Source organism: Nerophis ophidion, linkage group LG20 (assembly GCF_033978795.1).
Source record: "Nerophis ophidion isolate RoL-2023_Sa linkage group LG20, RoL_Noph_v1.0, whole genome shotgun sequence".
NCBI lineage: Eukaryota > Metazoa > Chordata > Actinopteri > Syngnathiformes > Syngnathidae > Nerophis > Nerophis ophidion.
In genome coordinates this window covers 8,367,977-8,384,879 of record NC_084630.1, presented here as the reverse complement: position 1 = coordinate 8,384,879, position 16,903 = coordinate 8,367,977, and the positions used below count along the sequence as shown (strand labels likewise).

The window sequence follows — 16,903 nt, the reverse complement described above, 5'->3', positions numbered from 1 at the left end:
GATCCATCTAGATGCATGAACTTAATTCTAAACATTTCTTCACAAAAAAATAAATCTTTTACATCAATATTTATGGAACATGTCCACAGAAAATCTAGCTGTCAACACTGAATATTGCATTGTTGCATTTCTTTTCACAGTTTATGAATTTACATTCATATTTTGTTGAAGTATCATTCAATAAATATATTTATAAAGGATGTTTGAATTGTTGCTATTTTTAGCATATATTTAAAAAAAATCCCATGTACCCCTTGGCATGCTTTCAAGTACCCCCAGGGGTATGCATGCCCCGTTTGAGAACCACTGATCTAGAAAATATGTATTTTATATAATTTGGTGTAGATTTTGCTCTAGCACACCTCCTTTTTTTTTTTTTTTTTTTTTTATAAACATCCCGCTTACTGCATATATCTGCAAACAGTTGGTGTATGCATATGTTCTCTTTTAGATTGCAAAAAAAAAAAATCTCCATGCCCCACCTTAAAGTACTTGGTTAATCCAGGGGTCGGCAACCCAACATGTTGAAGGAGCCATATTGGACCAAAAATACATAACAAATCTGTCTGGAGCCGCAAAAAGTTAAAAGCCTTATTTAAGTGTTAAAAATGAAGGCAACACATGATGTAAGTGTCTCAGAGGGTTAGATAACTCTTGGAAATTACTGGCTTAAAATACTAAAGGTGTATATATATGTGTCCAACTTAAAATCTTTGCATGCTGGGTAAAATTTGCTGTGGTCTGGAACAACATGGTACACACTCAGAAATGCAGCCCAATATTACATGCAGATGGTGTGTCATGAGACATGCAAATATAAATTAAATGCCCAGAGGACATGCGTAAAGGAATTTAAATGAGCTCAAATATGCCTACAAATGAGGCATCATTATGCAATATGTACACACAGCTAGCCTAAATAGCATGTTAGCACGCCACGCAAGTCAATAACCTCAACAAAGCTAATTTTTGTACATTCACGCACAGCATAAAACGTTGGGTGGACAAAATGAGACAAAGGCGTGGCATAAAGCGTCGGAGAAAGTTTAAATGTTAAACTATGGTGAGTTCAAGGACCGCCAAAATTAAGACAAAACGGTACTGTCTTTAGTGAAGCATAAACACAAACAATAGTGGGCTTTCTAACAATTAGGAAGGTTTATCTTTGTCCTATAGAAACATTAAAACAAATGTTTTTTCCCCCATCTTTTTCCATTTTTGAAAAAGCTCCAGGGAGCCATAGGTCGGCGCTAAAGAGCCGCGTGTTGCTGACCCCCGGGTTAATCAAACGTTGTACTTGTCAATGTTGACAAAAATGACTAACATTCCGTATTTTTCGGACTATAAGTCGCAGATTTTTTCATAGTTTGGCCAGGGGTGCGACTTGTGTGAAATTACCGTATTTTCCGCACTGTAAGGCGCACCTTCAATGAATAGCCTATTTTAAAACTCTGTTCATATATAAGCGCACCGCATTATAAGGCGCATAGAATAGATGCTACAGTAGAGGCTGAGGTTTTGTTATGCATCCTTTAGATGGAACTGCGCTAAAGGGAATGTCAAACAGTCCGGTCAATCAAACTTTATTAATAGATTACAAACCAGCGTTCTGACAACTCCGTTCACTCCCAAAATGACTAAACAGCTGTTTTATTATTTTCCCCGATTCAATAAACACGTGAACAGTCTAATTCTCTTACGGTAAATCAAACGTTAGTGCAATCACAATATAGTAACACTCGAAATAGTGCAAAGCAATGATATATCAATAACTCAACGTTGCTCAAACGATAATGTCACACAACACACAAAATAAACATGTAAAGCTCACTTTAAGTTATTCCTCATCCACGAATCCCTCAAATTGTTCTTCAGTGTTCGAATCAAACAGTTGGGCGAATACGGCACCCAACATGCCCGGCACAGTCTCGTCGACGTCGTCATTAAAAGAGTCAGTGTCGCTGCTGCTCTATTCCCGTCTTCTACTGTTTGACCGATCGATCGCCTTCTGCGTCCTAAGCATGTCTTTTAATAGGAGCCATTTTGGGGTCTTTACACACAAACGGCACGCCTCCCACAGTCCTATATCTTCTACGGGGGAAAATAAGGTTGGCGGCTGTAGAACAAGCGTAGAAGAAGCGCACTTCTTCTATGGGGGAAGATGATGTTGGCGTCTGCTTACCGTGGTTGCGAGACCTCCCTCCGTCCATCCATTTCTACCGCGTATTGTGGCTCAATATTGGTCCATATATCGGGCGCCCCGGATTATAAGGCGCACTCAGCTTTTGAGAAAATTTGAGGATTTTAAGTGTGGCTTATTATAGTGCGGAAAATACGGTAATACATTGCCGTAAAATATCTTTCAGCTCATTCATGTAAGAGACTAGACATATAAGATATTATGGGATTTAGCAATTAAGAGTGACAGATTGCTTAGTAACTTTTATGGACAGAATTTCCAGGCGCAGTCAAGGCGTTGAGGGGTTCCGGTTTGGTAACCGCAGGATTAGGTCTCTGCTTTTTGCAGATGATGTGGTCCTGATGGCTTCATCTGACTGGGATCTTCAGCTCTCGCTGGATCGGTTCGCAGCAGAGTGTGAAGTGACCGGAATGAGAATCAGCACCTCCAAGTCAGAGTCCATGGTTCTCGCCCGGAAAAGGTTGGAGTGCCATCTCCGGGTTGGGGAGGAGACCCTGCCCCAAGTGGAGGAGTTCAAGTACCTAGGAGTCTTGTTCACGAGTGAGGGAAGAGTGGATCGTGAGATCGACAGGCGGATCGGTGCGGCGTCTTCAGTAATGCGGACGTTGTACCGATCCGTTGTGGTGAAGAAGGAGCTGAGCCGGAAGGCAAAACTCTCAATTTACCGGTCGATCTACGTTCCCATCCTCACCTATGATCATGAGCTTTGGGTCATGACCGAAAGGATAAGATCACGGGTAAAAGCGGCCGAAATGAGTTTCCAGGTCTCTCCCTTAGAGATAGGGTGAGGAACTCAAAGTAAAGCCGCTGCTCCTTCACATCAAGAGGAGCCAGATGAGGTGGTTCCGGCATCTGGTCAGGATGCCACCCGAACGCCTCCCTAGGGAGGTGTTTAGGGCACGTCCAACCGGTAGGAGGCCACGGGGAAGATCCAGGACACGTTGGGAAGGCCTGGGAACGCCTCGGGATCCCCCGGGAAGAGCTAGATGAAGTGGCTGGGGAGAGGGAAGTCTGGGTTTCCCTGCTTAGGCTGTTGCCCCCGCGACCCGACCTCGTATAAGCGGAAGATGATGGATGGATATATAAATGAGGTAGATCCCCTCGAGTTGGTCAATTGAAAAGTAGCTCGCCTGCAGAAAAAGTGTGGGCACCCCTGCAGTAGACAGTAATGTAGTCTCGAACAAATTTCAATATTTGCTTAATGGTTATACTTTTGTTCACATGATTGCATATGAAAATTGTATAAATCCAGCATTTCAATAATTGTCTTTGGGGAAAATGACAATTGTGTGAATTCGACTGATAAAAATATTGTCTATTTTTACTGTAGCCTTAGACAGTTTTCCAGATAAATTAATGCTATGAAATAAACATACTAAATCTTGAAAGCGATTTGAATGTAGTCTAAAACCATTTCAGAGCAGCCTAATGTGTTGTATGTAGTAAACCAACATACTGTACATTTCTTTGTTCTTCTCAAACCTACCTCTACACACACTCGTGTCTTTCGGTTGTGCGGTTTTGATCCACCCCTGCTTCTTTTGACCTTCATCCTTTTGCACACATGCATGCTGACATGGTTATTATTCCCTCCACATTGTCACTTGCACAAGACAAAAATGCACTTATTTGCAATAGTTGCATTCAACATTGTGACCAAATGCTGAGACATAGAAATAGGCACAGCCTTTGTTATATCAGTAATTCCAATGGAAACTGTTGGCTGAGACTTTCCTGGAAAACAGTCTTAACCCACAATGAGCAGGCAGAGAAAAGAGCCCTGAGTGAATTCACAATATTAATTATAGACTCCTGCCTGAAACATTCATTTACAGCTCAGGAATTTCCAATATGTAGTCTCACCCATGAGACCTTTTTTTTTTAAAAGAGAACTGCACTTTAATATCATCTATCATTCACAATCCCTGTTTGAGACAACACGTTCTTTTTTTTGTGCATTCTAATTTACGACTCAAAGTTGAGGGCTAACAATGCAGGTGATGGGTTTCAATCTCTTGCACCTTTCTTAAAGCGCTCTTAAAAAAAAATCCCAAAACCTCAAACGTTTTATATACATGCTGTAAGTATATGTAATGTAGTAAAAGGCACATTCATATGTAATATTTGCGTGATTGGTCGTTTTATTTACCTGACACATTGATTTCAGAGTGCATCATATCACCATTTACTTACACAATAACAACCACTACTAATCATGGCATACTTCATGAGCCATCTGACTACTTTGGGACGAATGAAGATCCAAAACCTTATTTTTTTTTTTTTAGCCTAAATAGAAATAAGATGCGCTACAAGTTTTAGATGCTGAGTATTTAGCAGCTTTAGTGAAACACTGTCAGTACTGCCAAGTGCTAAATAACAAATATGAACTAATAAAATGATAAAACAATAACCTAATTTACAATTGTCAGCGCTCCAAAACTTGTTTGTATAATAAATTCAGCATAATCCTCACAGATGTATAAAATAAGGCAATGCAATCTAGCTTATGTTGTTGTTTTTGGAGTTTAATTGAATTTCAAAGTTGACCAACTTCTCTGTTTATGACCACAACCTTCTACTGTAAAAGTGAGTGGCATAATTTATAATATAGAATTAATTTTTGCTAACTTGAGGTTGGCAAAATTTCTCTGATCAAGGCGCCGCTAAAAGTAGTTCCTCTGCGTTAGCGCTTAACTATGACAATCTAATACTTGGTTAATATGCCGATCACAACATGTAAATGGTGTATTGTTGGCACTTTTTGGATGTTTTTTTTAAAGGGCTTTATGGGCGGTAAACATTATTTTCATTAGCTACGTTGTTAGCCTTGTAATATGAGCCGAATATTACAAAATGGAATGCATGCAAAACCTTTTTAACATGGATATCTGTATGTATTTTGCTGTAAGGACTGAAAGCTGGCCAGTTCATTGCTCATTTTGGAGTAATTACTGTTCATCACACACTTTTGGATTATATGTGACGGAGCTTGCCTATGGCAAGGAATATAGTATTGCTTGGCGTACGTGTAATATCACTAAATGTGTGTGCATGCAAAACTGTAGCAATTTAAAATGTAATCTCTCCCAAGGGGATACTAGAGGATTAATTTTCTTTTTGGAAAGATTAAAATATGAGGATATACAAAATAGTGGTGATGCAACTTCAGAGCTTTAGTCTGGACTCTTGTAGCTTTTGCATTAGGGGCAGTGGAGGATGTGCCCCAACATATACAGTAGAGCAGGGGTGCCCATTACGTCGATCGCGAGCTACCAGTCGACTGCGGGGGGTGTGTCTGTCAATCTCCAGCCAGGCTTTTAAAAAAAATAGACCTAAAAATTAGTGATCATCAATCTTCACCAAGACGTCACTTAAATGACATTCACGGTACCGGAGGGTCTTGTGAGATGACGCTGGCTGCTGCAAGATCATTATTATGAAAATATGACCGAGAGGAAGGCGAGAAACACTTTTTATTTCAACAGACTCTCGCGCCGTACCTTCCGTCAAAACTCTAAAGGCCGACTGCACATTTCCTATCTTCACAATAAAAGCCCTGCTTCATGCTGCCTGCGCTAACTAAATACAGAGTCTCGGAAAACTGGCGTGCACAAGCGATCCCTCAGAAAGCTGGCGTGCACATCACTTGTGCACGCCAGCTTTCCGAGACTCTTATTTTGTTAGCGCAGGCAGCATGAAGCAGGGCTTTTATTGTGAAGATAGGAAATGTGCAGTCGGCCTTTAGAGTTTTGACGGAAGGTACGGCGCGAGAGTCTGTTGAAATAAAAAGTGTTTCTCGCCTTCCTCTCTGTCATTTTTTCATAATAATGAACTGGCAGCAGCCAGCGTCATCTCACAAGACCCTCGGGTGCAGTGAATGTCAATCAAGCAAGCTACGGAATTTGCCGCCAATGTTTTTCTTGTAAAGTGTATGGAAGCTGGATGAATTAGATGCCAAAAACCAACCACTTTCATGTGGTATTGTACAGAAAGGACAACTTTTTTTCTCCTCCATTTGAAAATGTGGGCGTTATCACTGTCTGATTGCAATCAATGCAAGTCATCAGAATCAGGTAATACACCAACTTATATTCTTGTCTTTGTGAAAGAAAGACATCTATATGTGTTACACATGCTTGTATTATCATTAAACACATTTAACTTGTTTACAAAAATGTCTCTTTCATAAATAAATAAATATAAATGATATATATAAATGAGGTAGATCCCCTCGAGTTGGTCAATTGAAAAGTAGCTCGCCTGCAGAAAAAGTGTGGGCACCCCTGCAGTAGAGGAAACGGTACCTTCATATGCAATGGAGACGTACTATACCTCTTAAAGGTATACATCAACTTATAGTTGCTGCACCCTGGACAAGTCGAGACCTCATCACAGGGCCGACACAGACAGATGAAAATAGGGAATAAAAAAGTGAGTGGAAACTTTTCTTTTTGTATTCCTCGTTCAATGTTTAGCGATATGGTAGAAGAAGAGCGCAGTTTGGCGGTAGAAAACCATTAAAATGAGTCACTTTCCATGTCTCTGGACTTGAAAAAAAAAAAAATAGGGAACTCTTGACTGCAGGAAACTTGTTTTGACGACAGTGACGCCGTTCTGTCTTTCATCTGTTGTTCCGGGTCAATTACAGACGAGGATCCGGAAACGAGATACTGTTTAGACCAGGGGTGCCCACACTTTTTCTGCAGGCGAGCTACTTTTCAATTGACCAACTCGAGGGGATCTACCTCATTTATATATATCATTTATATTTATTTATTTATGAAAAATACATTTTTGTAAACAAGTTAAATGTGTTTAATGATAATACAAGCATGTGTAACACATATAGATAAATGATAAAATGATAAATGGGTTGTACTTGTATAGCGCTTTTCTACCTTCAGGGTACTCAAAGCGCTTTGACACTACTTCCACATTTACCCATTCACACACTGATGGAGGGAGCTGCCATGCAAGGCGCCAACCAGCACCCATCAGGAGCAAGGGTGATGTGTCTTGCTCAGGACACAACGGACGTGACGAGGTTGGTACTAGGTGGGATTTGAACCAGGGCCCCTCGGGTTGCGCACGGCCACTCTCCCACTGCGCCACGCCGTCCCTAGATGTCTTTCTTTCACAAAGACAAGAATATAAGTTGGTGTATTACCTGATTCTGATGACTTGCATTGATTGGAATCAGACAGTAATGATGATAACGCCCACATTTTCAAATGGAGGAGAAAAAAAGTTGTCCTTTCTGTACAATACCACATGAAAGTGGTTGGTTTTTGGCATCTAATTCATCCAGCTTCCATACACTTTACAAGAAAAACATTGGCGGCAAATTCCGTAGCTTGCTTGATTGACATTCACGGCACCCGAGGGTCTTGTAAGATGACGCTGGCTGCTGCCAGTTCATTATTATGAAAAAATGACAGAGAGGAAGGCGAGAAACACTTTTTATTTCAACAGACTTTCGCGCCGTCCCTTCCGTCAAAACTCTAAAGGCCGACTGCACATTTCCTATCTTCACAATAAAAGCCCTGCTTCATGCTGCCTGCGCTAACAAAATAAGAGTCTCAGAAAGTTGGCGTGCACAAGTGATGTGCACGCCAGCTTTCTGAGGGATCGCTTGTGCACGCCAGTTTTCCGAGACTCTGTATTTAGTTAGCGCAGGCATCATGAAGCAGGGCTTTTATTGTGAAGATAGGAAATGTGCAGTCGGCCTTTAGAGTTTTGACGGAAGGTACGGCGCGAGAGTCTGTTGAAATAAAAAGTGTTTCTCGCCTTCCTCTCGGTCATATTTTCATAATAATGATCTTGCAGCAGCCAGCGTCATCTCACAAGACCCTCCGGTACCGTGAATGTCATTTAAGTGACGTCTTGGTGAAGATTGATTATCATTAATTTTTAGGTCTATTTTTTTTAAAAGCCTGGCTGGAGATCGACTGACACACCCCCCGCGGTCGACTGGTAGCTCGCGATCGACGTAATGGGCACCCCTGGTTTAGACGTATGGGTGTATTGCACATGCACAAATTGAACGGGGAATAAACTTTTCCCACTCGTTATTTAATTTTCGATTTTCAAACACATTGATCAGTATGCATAATGGATAACGATTCGTTTCTGCTTTTTTATTATCAAACCAAAAAAAGAGGGAAAGTAGATTTTTGTTAAATTATCTTCTATTCCAAATGAAAAACATGACCTACACGGACCCTTTTCAATAGTGTTGTTACTCTGCGACCACTTTTCTCTTATTTTGACAGACATTTTTGGGCAATGAGGGTGCCAAAGCACAATGTGTTCGAAGCAAATGAGGTCAAACGGCAGGTTTTACATTTCATTTGTCGAGGGCCGGGGTCAGCAACCCGTGGCTCTTTACCGCCACCCTAGTGGCTCCCTAGAATTCTTTCAAAGATGTGTGAAAATGGAAAAAGATGAAGAAATAGTTTGTTTTAATTTCTTGACCACATGACACGAACTTTCCTAATTGTTAGAAATCCCACTATTTATATTATACTGTATATGCTTCACTGATGAGAGTATTTGGCAAGCACCGTTCTGTCCTAATTTCAGAGATCTTTGAACTCCGTTTGTTTACACGTGCAACTTTCTCCGATGCTGCCACAAGGACTCGTTGTATGCCAGTCCTTTGTCTCATTTTGTCCACCAAATGTTTTATGCTGTGCATGAATGCACATGTTTTTAATTTGCTGGAGTGCATATAAGGCATATATGATCAATCCATGACCGCAAGCTAATCCATGTTAGCATGCTATTTAGGCTAGCTGTATGTACATATCGCGTCATTGCCTCCTTTGTAGGTATATTTGAGCTCATTTAATTTCCTTTCCTTCTGACACATTATCTGAATGCAATGTTGGCTGCATTTTTCATAGTTTGTGTGCCATGTTGTTCCAGACCATAGCAAACGTTACCCAGGTTCCAAAGATTGTCATAAATCCATTAGAAGAAGACAGCCTGCCGTTTCCTTTAACTACACACATCTATACCTTTTTGGCCATTCTGAGCCAGTAATTTCCAGAAGTTTTCTCATCCAATGTTGCAATAATGTGTCGAATGAAAATTAAAATACAACATTTCTGTCAACGAAGATTTGTGTCCGCCTTTGATAGTATGCTAACATAGCTAATAGAGACACTTACATAAATAAATAAATAAATGGGTTGTACTTGTATAGCGCTTTTCTACCTTCAAGGTACTCAAAGCGCTTTGACACTACTTCCACATTTACCCATTCACACACTGATGGAGGGAGCTGCCATGCAAGGCGCCAACCAGCACCCATCAGGAGCAAGGGTGAAGTGTCTTGCTCAGGACACAACGGACGAGGTTGGTTCTAGGTGGGATTTGAACCAGTGACCCTCGGGTTGCGCACGGCCACTCTCCCACTGCGCCACGCCGTCCCTAAACATAATGTGTTTCTTTCATTAGAACACTTATGTAAGGCTTTTAATTTTTTGCGGCTCCAGACAGATTGGTTTTTTTTGTATTTTTGGTTCAATATGGCTCTTAACATTTTGGTTTGCCTATCCCTGGACTCTAGGAGGAGGGGCCGTAGCCCTACTTTACTGTGTACCACTGCTACTCTTGATTGGCATGCTCATAGTAAATATATTTGGGCATACTTGCTTGCCTAATGCTAAATTAATTGCTATTGCAACATTTCAGTGGGTTTATTCAGAACAGTTTATTTCATGAATAATTGCAGCTCATTTTACTACTTGGCCGACTCATCTTGCTGATCGCGGGCTGGATTAACCTTGGCCGTACGTTTGACACCTCTGCAGTTGAGTGTCCCTGTTTAGAGGAACTAGGTCCGCTGTAAACACATTGGCAGATCCATACATTGACATTTTTACCTTGCTAGCAAACATTTCACTGCCGTCCAGAAGTGTAATTTCTTTGCTGAGGCGTTCCTTAAGGCACCCCTTGGCAGTTACATTTTTTTTTTTTGTAATTCTGTAGCTTGTTTACTTCAGATGCAGTCAGTCATTTGTTCAACTTATTTAGTTAGTTTTCCTCAAGGTTCCATCTTCGGTCCTCTTTTTCGCCATTTGGGCTTTTCAAATAGTAGCCCACGTTTTCAGTTCCAAAAAAAACACCCAAAAAACTCACATTTTTGCAGAAGTTCCAAAAGACCTCCTGTATGTAACTTTGACAAAAAGCAAATGTTTATTGTAGAGGACGTTGGTTTCCCAGTTCATACAAAGTATAAACTGGGACAAGAGAATCAGCACGTCCGAGTCCATGGTTCTCGCCCGGAAAAGGGTGGAGTGCCATCTCCGGGTTGGGGAGGAGACCCTGCCCCAAGTGGAGGAGTTCAAGTACCTAGGAGTCTTGTTCACGAGTGAGGGAAGAGTGGATCGTGAGATCGACAGGCGGATCGGTGCGGCGTCCTCAGTAATGCGGACGTTGTACCGATCCGTTGTGGTGAAAAAGGAGCTGAGCCGGAAGGCAAAGCTCTCAATTTACCGATCGATCTACGTTCCCATCCTCACCTATGGTCATGAGCTTTGGGTCATGACCGAAAGGATAAGATCACGGGTACGAGCGGCCGAAATGAGTTTCCAGGTCTCTCCCTTAGGTTGAGAAGCTCTGCCATCCGGGAGGAACTCAAAGTAAAGCCGCTGCTCCTCCACATCGAGAGGAGCCAGATGAGGTGGTTCGGGCATCTGGTCAGGATGCCACCCGAACGCCTCCCTAGGGAGGTGTTTAGGGCACGTCCAGTCGGTAGGAGGCCACGGGGAAGACCCAGGACACGTTGGGAAGACTGTCTCCCGGCTGGCCTGGGAACGCCTCGGGATCCCCCGGGAAGAGCTAGACGAAGTGGCTGGGGAGAGGGAAGTCTGGGCTTCCCTGCTTAGGCTGCTGCCCCCGCGACCCGACCTCAGAGAAGCGGAAGATGATGGATGGATAAACTGGGACAAGTTCATTAGCTTTCTAGAAATGTAGACTTCAAAATGATTTTTAAATACAATTCTATTTCATAGCGATGGTGAGAAATGTGATTTTATTATTATAGTTATTTTGAAAGCATTACTTTGTTGTCCTGAAATAATGCTGTGGAAAACTACTGTTATTAGACAGCCTATGAATGTACCAGAAGACCATTTGGCTAAAGTGACCTGCACATCTCAGCACTTTTCTATGCAGCTTTAATATGCTCAGAAAAAATCTTGTTGGCACGTTTAACTGATACTATGACAACAACAATAAAAATGATTGATTAATAAACACTGGTAACGCGCAGTGCTTCTGAATTAAACAGTTTGGCCTTAGTGCCCTCTATTGGTTTTATAAGGCATTACAATGCAGACCCAGGCTGCTTCCAAGAATCTTGGCTTGTATTTTTTTTTTTTTTTATAATCCATCCATCCATCTTCCGCTTATCCGAGGTCAGGTCGCGGGGGCAGCAGCCTAAGCAGGGAAGCCCAGACTTCCCTCTCCCCAGCCACTTCGTCTAGCTCTTCCCGGGGGATCCCGAGGCGTTCCCAGGCCAGCCGGGAGACATAGTCTTCCCAACGTGTCCTGGGTCTTCCCCGTGGCCTCCTACCGGTTGGACGTGCCCTAAACACCTCCCTAGGGAGGCGTTCGGGTGGCATCCTGACCAGATGCCCGAACCACCTCATCTGGCTCCTCTCGATGTGAAGGAGCAGCGGCTTTACTTTGAGTTCCTCCCGGATGGCAGAGCTTCTCACCCTATCTCTAAGGGAGAGCCCCGCCACACGGCGGAGGAAACTCATTTCGGCCACTTGTACCCGTGATCTTATCCTTTCGGTCATGACCCAAAGCTCGTGACCATAGGTGAGGATGGGAACGTAGATCGACCGGTAAATTGAGAGCTTTGCCTTCCGGCTCAGCTCCTTCTTCACCACAACGGATCGGTACAACGTCCGCATTACTGAAGACGCCGCACCGATCCGCCTGTCGATCTCACGATCCACTCTTCCCTCACTCGTGAACAAGACTCCTAGGTACTTGAACTCCTCCACTTGGGGCAGGGTCTCCTCCCCAACCCGGAGATGGCATTCCACCCTTTTCCGGGCGAGAACCATGGACTCTGACTTGGCGGTGCTGATTCTCATTCCGGTCGCTTCACACTCGGCTGCGAATTTTTATAATCAATATTTTTATTATTTGCATAGTGACTTGTTCTTTTGTCCCCCCAGATATTTCAGTCCGAGCTGCAGGACCAGGAGAGGGACGTGTGTTTTGTCGACATTGCCTACGACGAACTCCCTGAACGCTATTACAAAGAGTCAGAGGTAAGCTGGTGTGTGTGTGTGTTTGTGTGTGTGTCACATCGTAGTTTCCTGAGCATGAAACTGTAAACTGTTTCTTTATTGCTGCAAAAGTCTGGACCTGTACCCGCAGGAAAGTGTAGTTCCATTATTACGCTCCCTATTTGTGGAACTGGCTGCTTTAGGGGCCGCAGAGTTACGGTTTTTAAATCAAACTCAAGACCCGCTCGTAGCTTTTATATTCCACAAGCCAATTTAATTTCTATTTAGTTTACATAGCTGTGTAATATTGGTGCATTTTACTAATGGTATTGTACCATATTTATTTTAAGCTCATAATATATTTGAGTTATTTCCAGCGTTTCCTCCACACTGGGGGCTCTAATGTGCCACGGCTGCTGTGGCTCTGGCTCATGGGTTCCTCGGCAAGAGGACTCCCTGGTTCCTTGCTGGGTACCCTGGGTCAGGTTCTGCGCAGTCATGGTCCATCATGCAGCTTCTGGTGCACTTTGCTCCTTTAGAAAGTGTTTTCTCACCTAATTGTTCCGTGCTCGGGTGTCCAATTTTTACATTAACTGTATTGTCTGGTAGAGGAAAGATTTTTACGGTGGGTTGTCTTGACTTTTAACCTGGGATTATTTACTAAAGGCAGACAATTGTTTTTAAATGTAAAACACTGTGCTCCATTTTATGTTTGAAAAGTGCTTTATAGAGATGGGAATTGATAAGATTTTTCCGGTTCCTATTCCAATTTCGTTTCTGCTTAATGGTTCTCTGATCGATTCTAATTCGGGGGAAAAAAAGAACAAAATGTGGATTAGCCTCAATTTTGTTTAGTTTAAAGCAGGGATGTCAAACTCATTTTGTGAAGTGTCTTGCTCAAGGACACAACGGACGTGACTAAGGTGGGGATTGAACCAGGAACCCTCAAGTTGCTGGCACAGTCACTATCTGAACCGCACCACGCCATAAATGCTAGTAAATAAATAATAATTACTAGGGGTGTAACGGTACGTGTATTTGTATTGAACCGTTTCGGTTCGGTACGAGGGTGAGTCGAACAAGTTTGTAAACTAAAGTTTTAACAAGCTGCTCTGCAGCTGCCTCTGAGCAGTGAGCACCCAGCATTGTCCCGCCAACACGACCATCTGATTGGTTACATACAAAGCCAATCAGCAGTGCGTAATCAGAGCGATGTAACAGCCAATCAGCAGAGCGTATTCAGAGTGCATGTTGTCAGTGCTCTGGCGTCGAGACGAGCAGATATGTGTTTAGCAGGTGAGCAGCTGACATCGTACACTCCCTAAATTATAAAAAACACTTCCCAGTCACAACTATTACAAACATCACTATGAGCCCGTTGACCTTCTAGAAACTTAAACTGCAGCTCAGCTCGCTCATAGTTGAGGTGAAGGCTAATTAGCTGTTAGCGTTACATTAGCTCATTTTGCTGTGTGCGTGTGTGCGTATCATAAAAGTCAACTACAGGCTTCCCAAATGCCGTAATAAATTAGGCATGAGGAGTTGACTTGAAACAGTTTAATGTTGCACTTTTTATATGTAGAAAGGATTTGTCATTTTATTTAATCAGAGCAACAACTTGAGGCAGTTTAATGTGGATTAACGTGGGTAGAACTATTAGTGTTCCCAATGTTAAAAGGATAAAGCCATTGTTTACAAATTTGGTAAATAACCCCCAAAATTATATTTTGTTTTCTTACTGTACCGAAAATGAACCGAACCGTGACCTCTAAACCGAGGTACGTACTGAACTGAAATTTTTGTGTACCGTTACACCCCTAATAATTACGTAAGTAAATGCGAGTGCCATTATCTTGACATAATGATATGCGCTCGGCATCATTTTTTTTTCATGCTTGAAGTAAGAAATGATTACTTTAAGAAAGTAGTTTTATACTTGAGTGTTTGACGCAGCTTTGCAACAGTTGATATTCTAGTTTCAAGCATGTTTTTACTCAATATAGGTCATAAAATCTCAGCAACAAGCTGTAATATCTTACTGAGATCATTTTGGACCTAAACCCTTAAAACAAGTAAAACTAACATAAAATCTGCTTAGTGAGAAAAAGTATCTTATCAGACAGAAAATATCACCCTTATTTGAGATATTTAATCTTACTTAGATTTCAGTTTTTGCAGTATCTGTAATGAGTTAATATCCCAGATTAGTTTCACATTTGAAGTTAATTGCCGACATGGACTTGTAAACTGTATTTAATTGTTTTGATTTTCACCTGGTATAACATGACTTCTGATGGGAGCAAAACACACAACTTTTCTCTAACTACAATGAAACCTTCACCTACCGAAAATCAGGAGTGTCTACTGTAGCAAATAGACCACAAACTTAGTCGCTGCTCAGTGACATCCGTAAACTGGAAAATGAACTTTCCGACTCCGAGCCGGTCAGAATCTCTTTAGTCATGCTCATCTAAATGAGAAGGCATTCATTTTAATTTAACAATCAATAGCGCTAACATGATAGGCGGTGAGTAGATACCTGTCGTATTCAGCGTTCCTGCTGCCTCGGATGAGATCGGTGCCGTTCAAAAATACGACTATCATTCGAAATTAGTGTTCAGATATTTTAGGGATTTGCTCGCATGTCCTGCCCTTGATGAACTAGCAGCTTTTAGAATTATTATAGGTAGCGATGTTGCACTCTTTTCTTGTAAAAAGTTAGTTTTTGACCGGGTCTTGCCATTTTGAGATCTGACTTCACTACGAAGTAGTGTTGTCCAGATACCAATATTTTGGTACCGGTACCAAAATTATTTTGGTACTTTTCTCAATAAAGGGGCCCACAATAAATTGCGTTATTGTCTTTATTTTAACACATTTTACGGCACATTAAACGTGTTTCTTATTGCAAGTTTGTCCGTAAATAAAATAGTGAACATACTAGACAACTTGTCTTTTATTACTAAGCAAACAAAGGCTCCTAATTTAGCTGACGTACGCAGTAACATTGTCATTTTACATTCTATTATTTTGTCAAAATTAAGGACAAGTGGTAGAAAATGAATTATTAATCTACTTGTTAAATGACTCTTAATATTTGCTTACTTAAGGCTCTGGATGCTGTGGGGCTATCTTGGTTGACAAGACTTTGCAGCATCGCGTGGACATCGGGGGCGGTACCTCTGGATTGGCAGACCGGGATAGTGGTCCCTCTCTTTAAGAAGGGGGACCGGAGGGTGTGTTCCAACTATCGTGGGATCACACTCCTCAGCCTTCCCGGTAAGGTTTATTCAGGTGTACTGGAGAGGAGGCTACGTCGGATAGTCGAACCTCGGATTCAGGAGGAACAGTGTGGTTTTTGTCCTGGTCGTGGAACTGTGGACCAGCTCTATACTCTCGGCAGGGTTCTTGAGGGTGCATGGGAGTTTGCCCAACCAGTCTACATGTGCTTTGTGGACTTAGAGAAGGCATTAGACCGTGTCCCTCGGGAAGTCCTGTGGGGAGTGCTCAGAGAGTATGGGGTATCGGACTGTCTTATTGTGGCGGTCCGCTCCCTGTATGATCAGTGCCAGAGCTTGGTCCGCATTGCTGGCAGTAAGTCGGACACATTTCCAGTGATGGTTGGACTTTGCCAAGGCTGTCCTTTGCCACCGATTCTGTTCATGACTTTTATGGACAGAATTTCTAGGCGCAGTCAAGGCGTTGAGGGGTTCCGGTTTGGTTTGGTAACCGCAGGATTAGGTTTCTGCTTTTTGCAGATGATGTGGTCCTGATGGCTTCATCAGGCCGGGATCTTCAGCTCTCGCTGGATCGGTTCGCAGCCGAGTGTGAAGCGACCGGAATGAGAATCAGCACCTCCAAGTCCGAGTCCATGGTTCTCGCCCGGAAAAGGGTGGAATGCCATCTCCGGGTTGGGGAGGAGACCCTGCCCCAAGTGGAGGAGTTCAAGTACCTAGGAGTCTTGTTCACGAGTGAGGGAAGAGTGGATCGTGAGATCGACAGGCGGATCGGTGCGGCGTCTTCAGTAATGCGGACGTTGTATCGATCCGTTGTGGTGAAGAAGGAGCTGAGCCGGAAGGCAAAGCTCTCAATTTACCGGTCGATCTACGTTCCCATCCTCACCTATGGTCATGAGCTTTGGGTCGTAACCGAAAGGATAAGATCACGGGTACAAGCGGCCGAAATGAGTTTCCTCCGCCGTGTGGCGGGGCTCTCCCTTAGAGATAGGGTGAGAAGCTCTGCCATCCGTGAGGAACTCAAAGTAAAGCTGCTGCTCCTTCACATCGAGAGGAGCCAGATGAGGTGGTTCGGGCATCTGGTCAGGATGCCACCCGAACGCCTCCCTAGGGAGGTGTTTAGGGCACGTCCAACCGGTAGGAGGCCACGGGGAAGACCCAGGACACGTTGGGAAGACTATGTCTCCCGGCTGGCCTGGGAACGCCTCGGG

At 42.9% G+C, this 16,903-nt stretch overlaps 1 protein-coding gene across 1 annotated transcript in view; it reads left to right on the top strand.

The window, feature by feature from the left end:
* Window positions 1–16,903, top strand: part of LOC133539245 (cytoplasmic phosphatidylinositol transfer protein 1-like) — an 89,653-nt gene that overhangs the window by 59,779 nt on the left and 12,971 nt on the right. Inside the window, exon 6 of the mRNA XM_061881418.1 lies at window positions 12,403–12,498. Within this exon, the coding sequence (XP_061737402.1) occupies window positions 12,403–12,498 (96 nt within the window). The remainder of the gene's footprint in view (window positions 1–12,402; window positions 12,499–16,903) is intronic.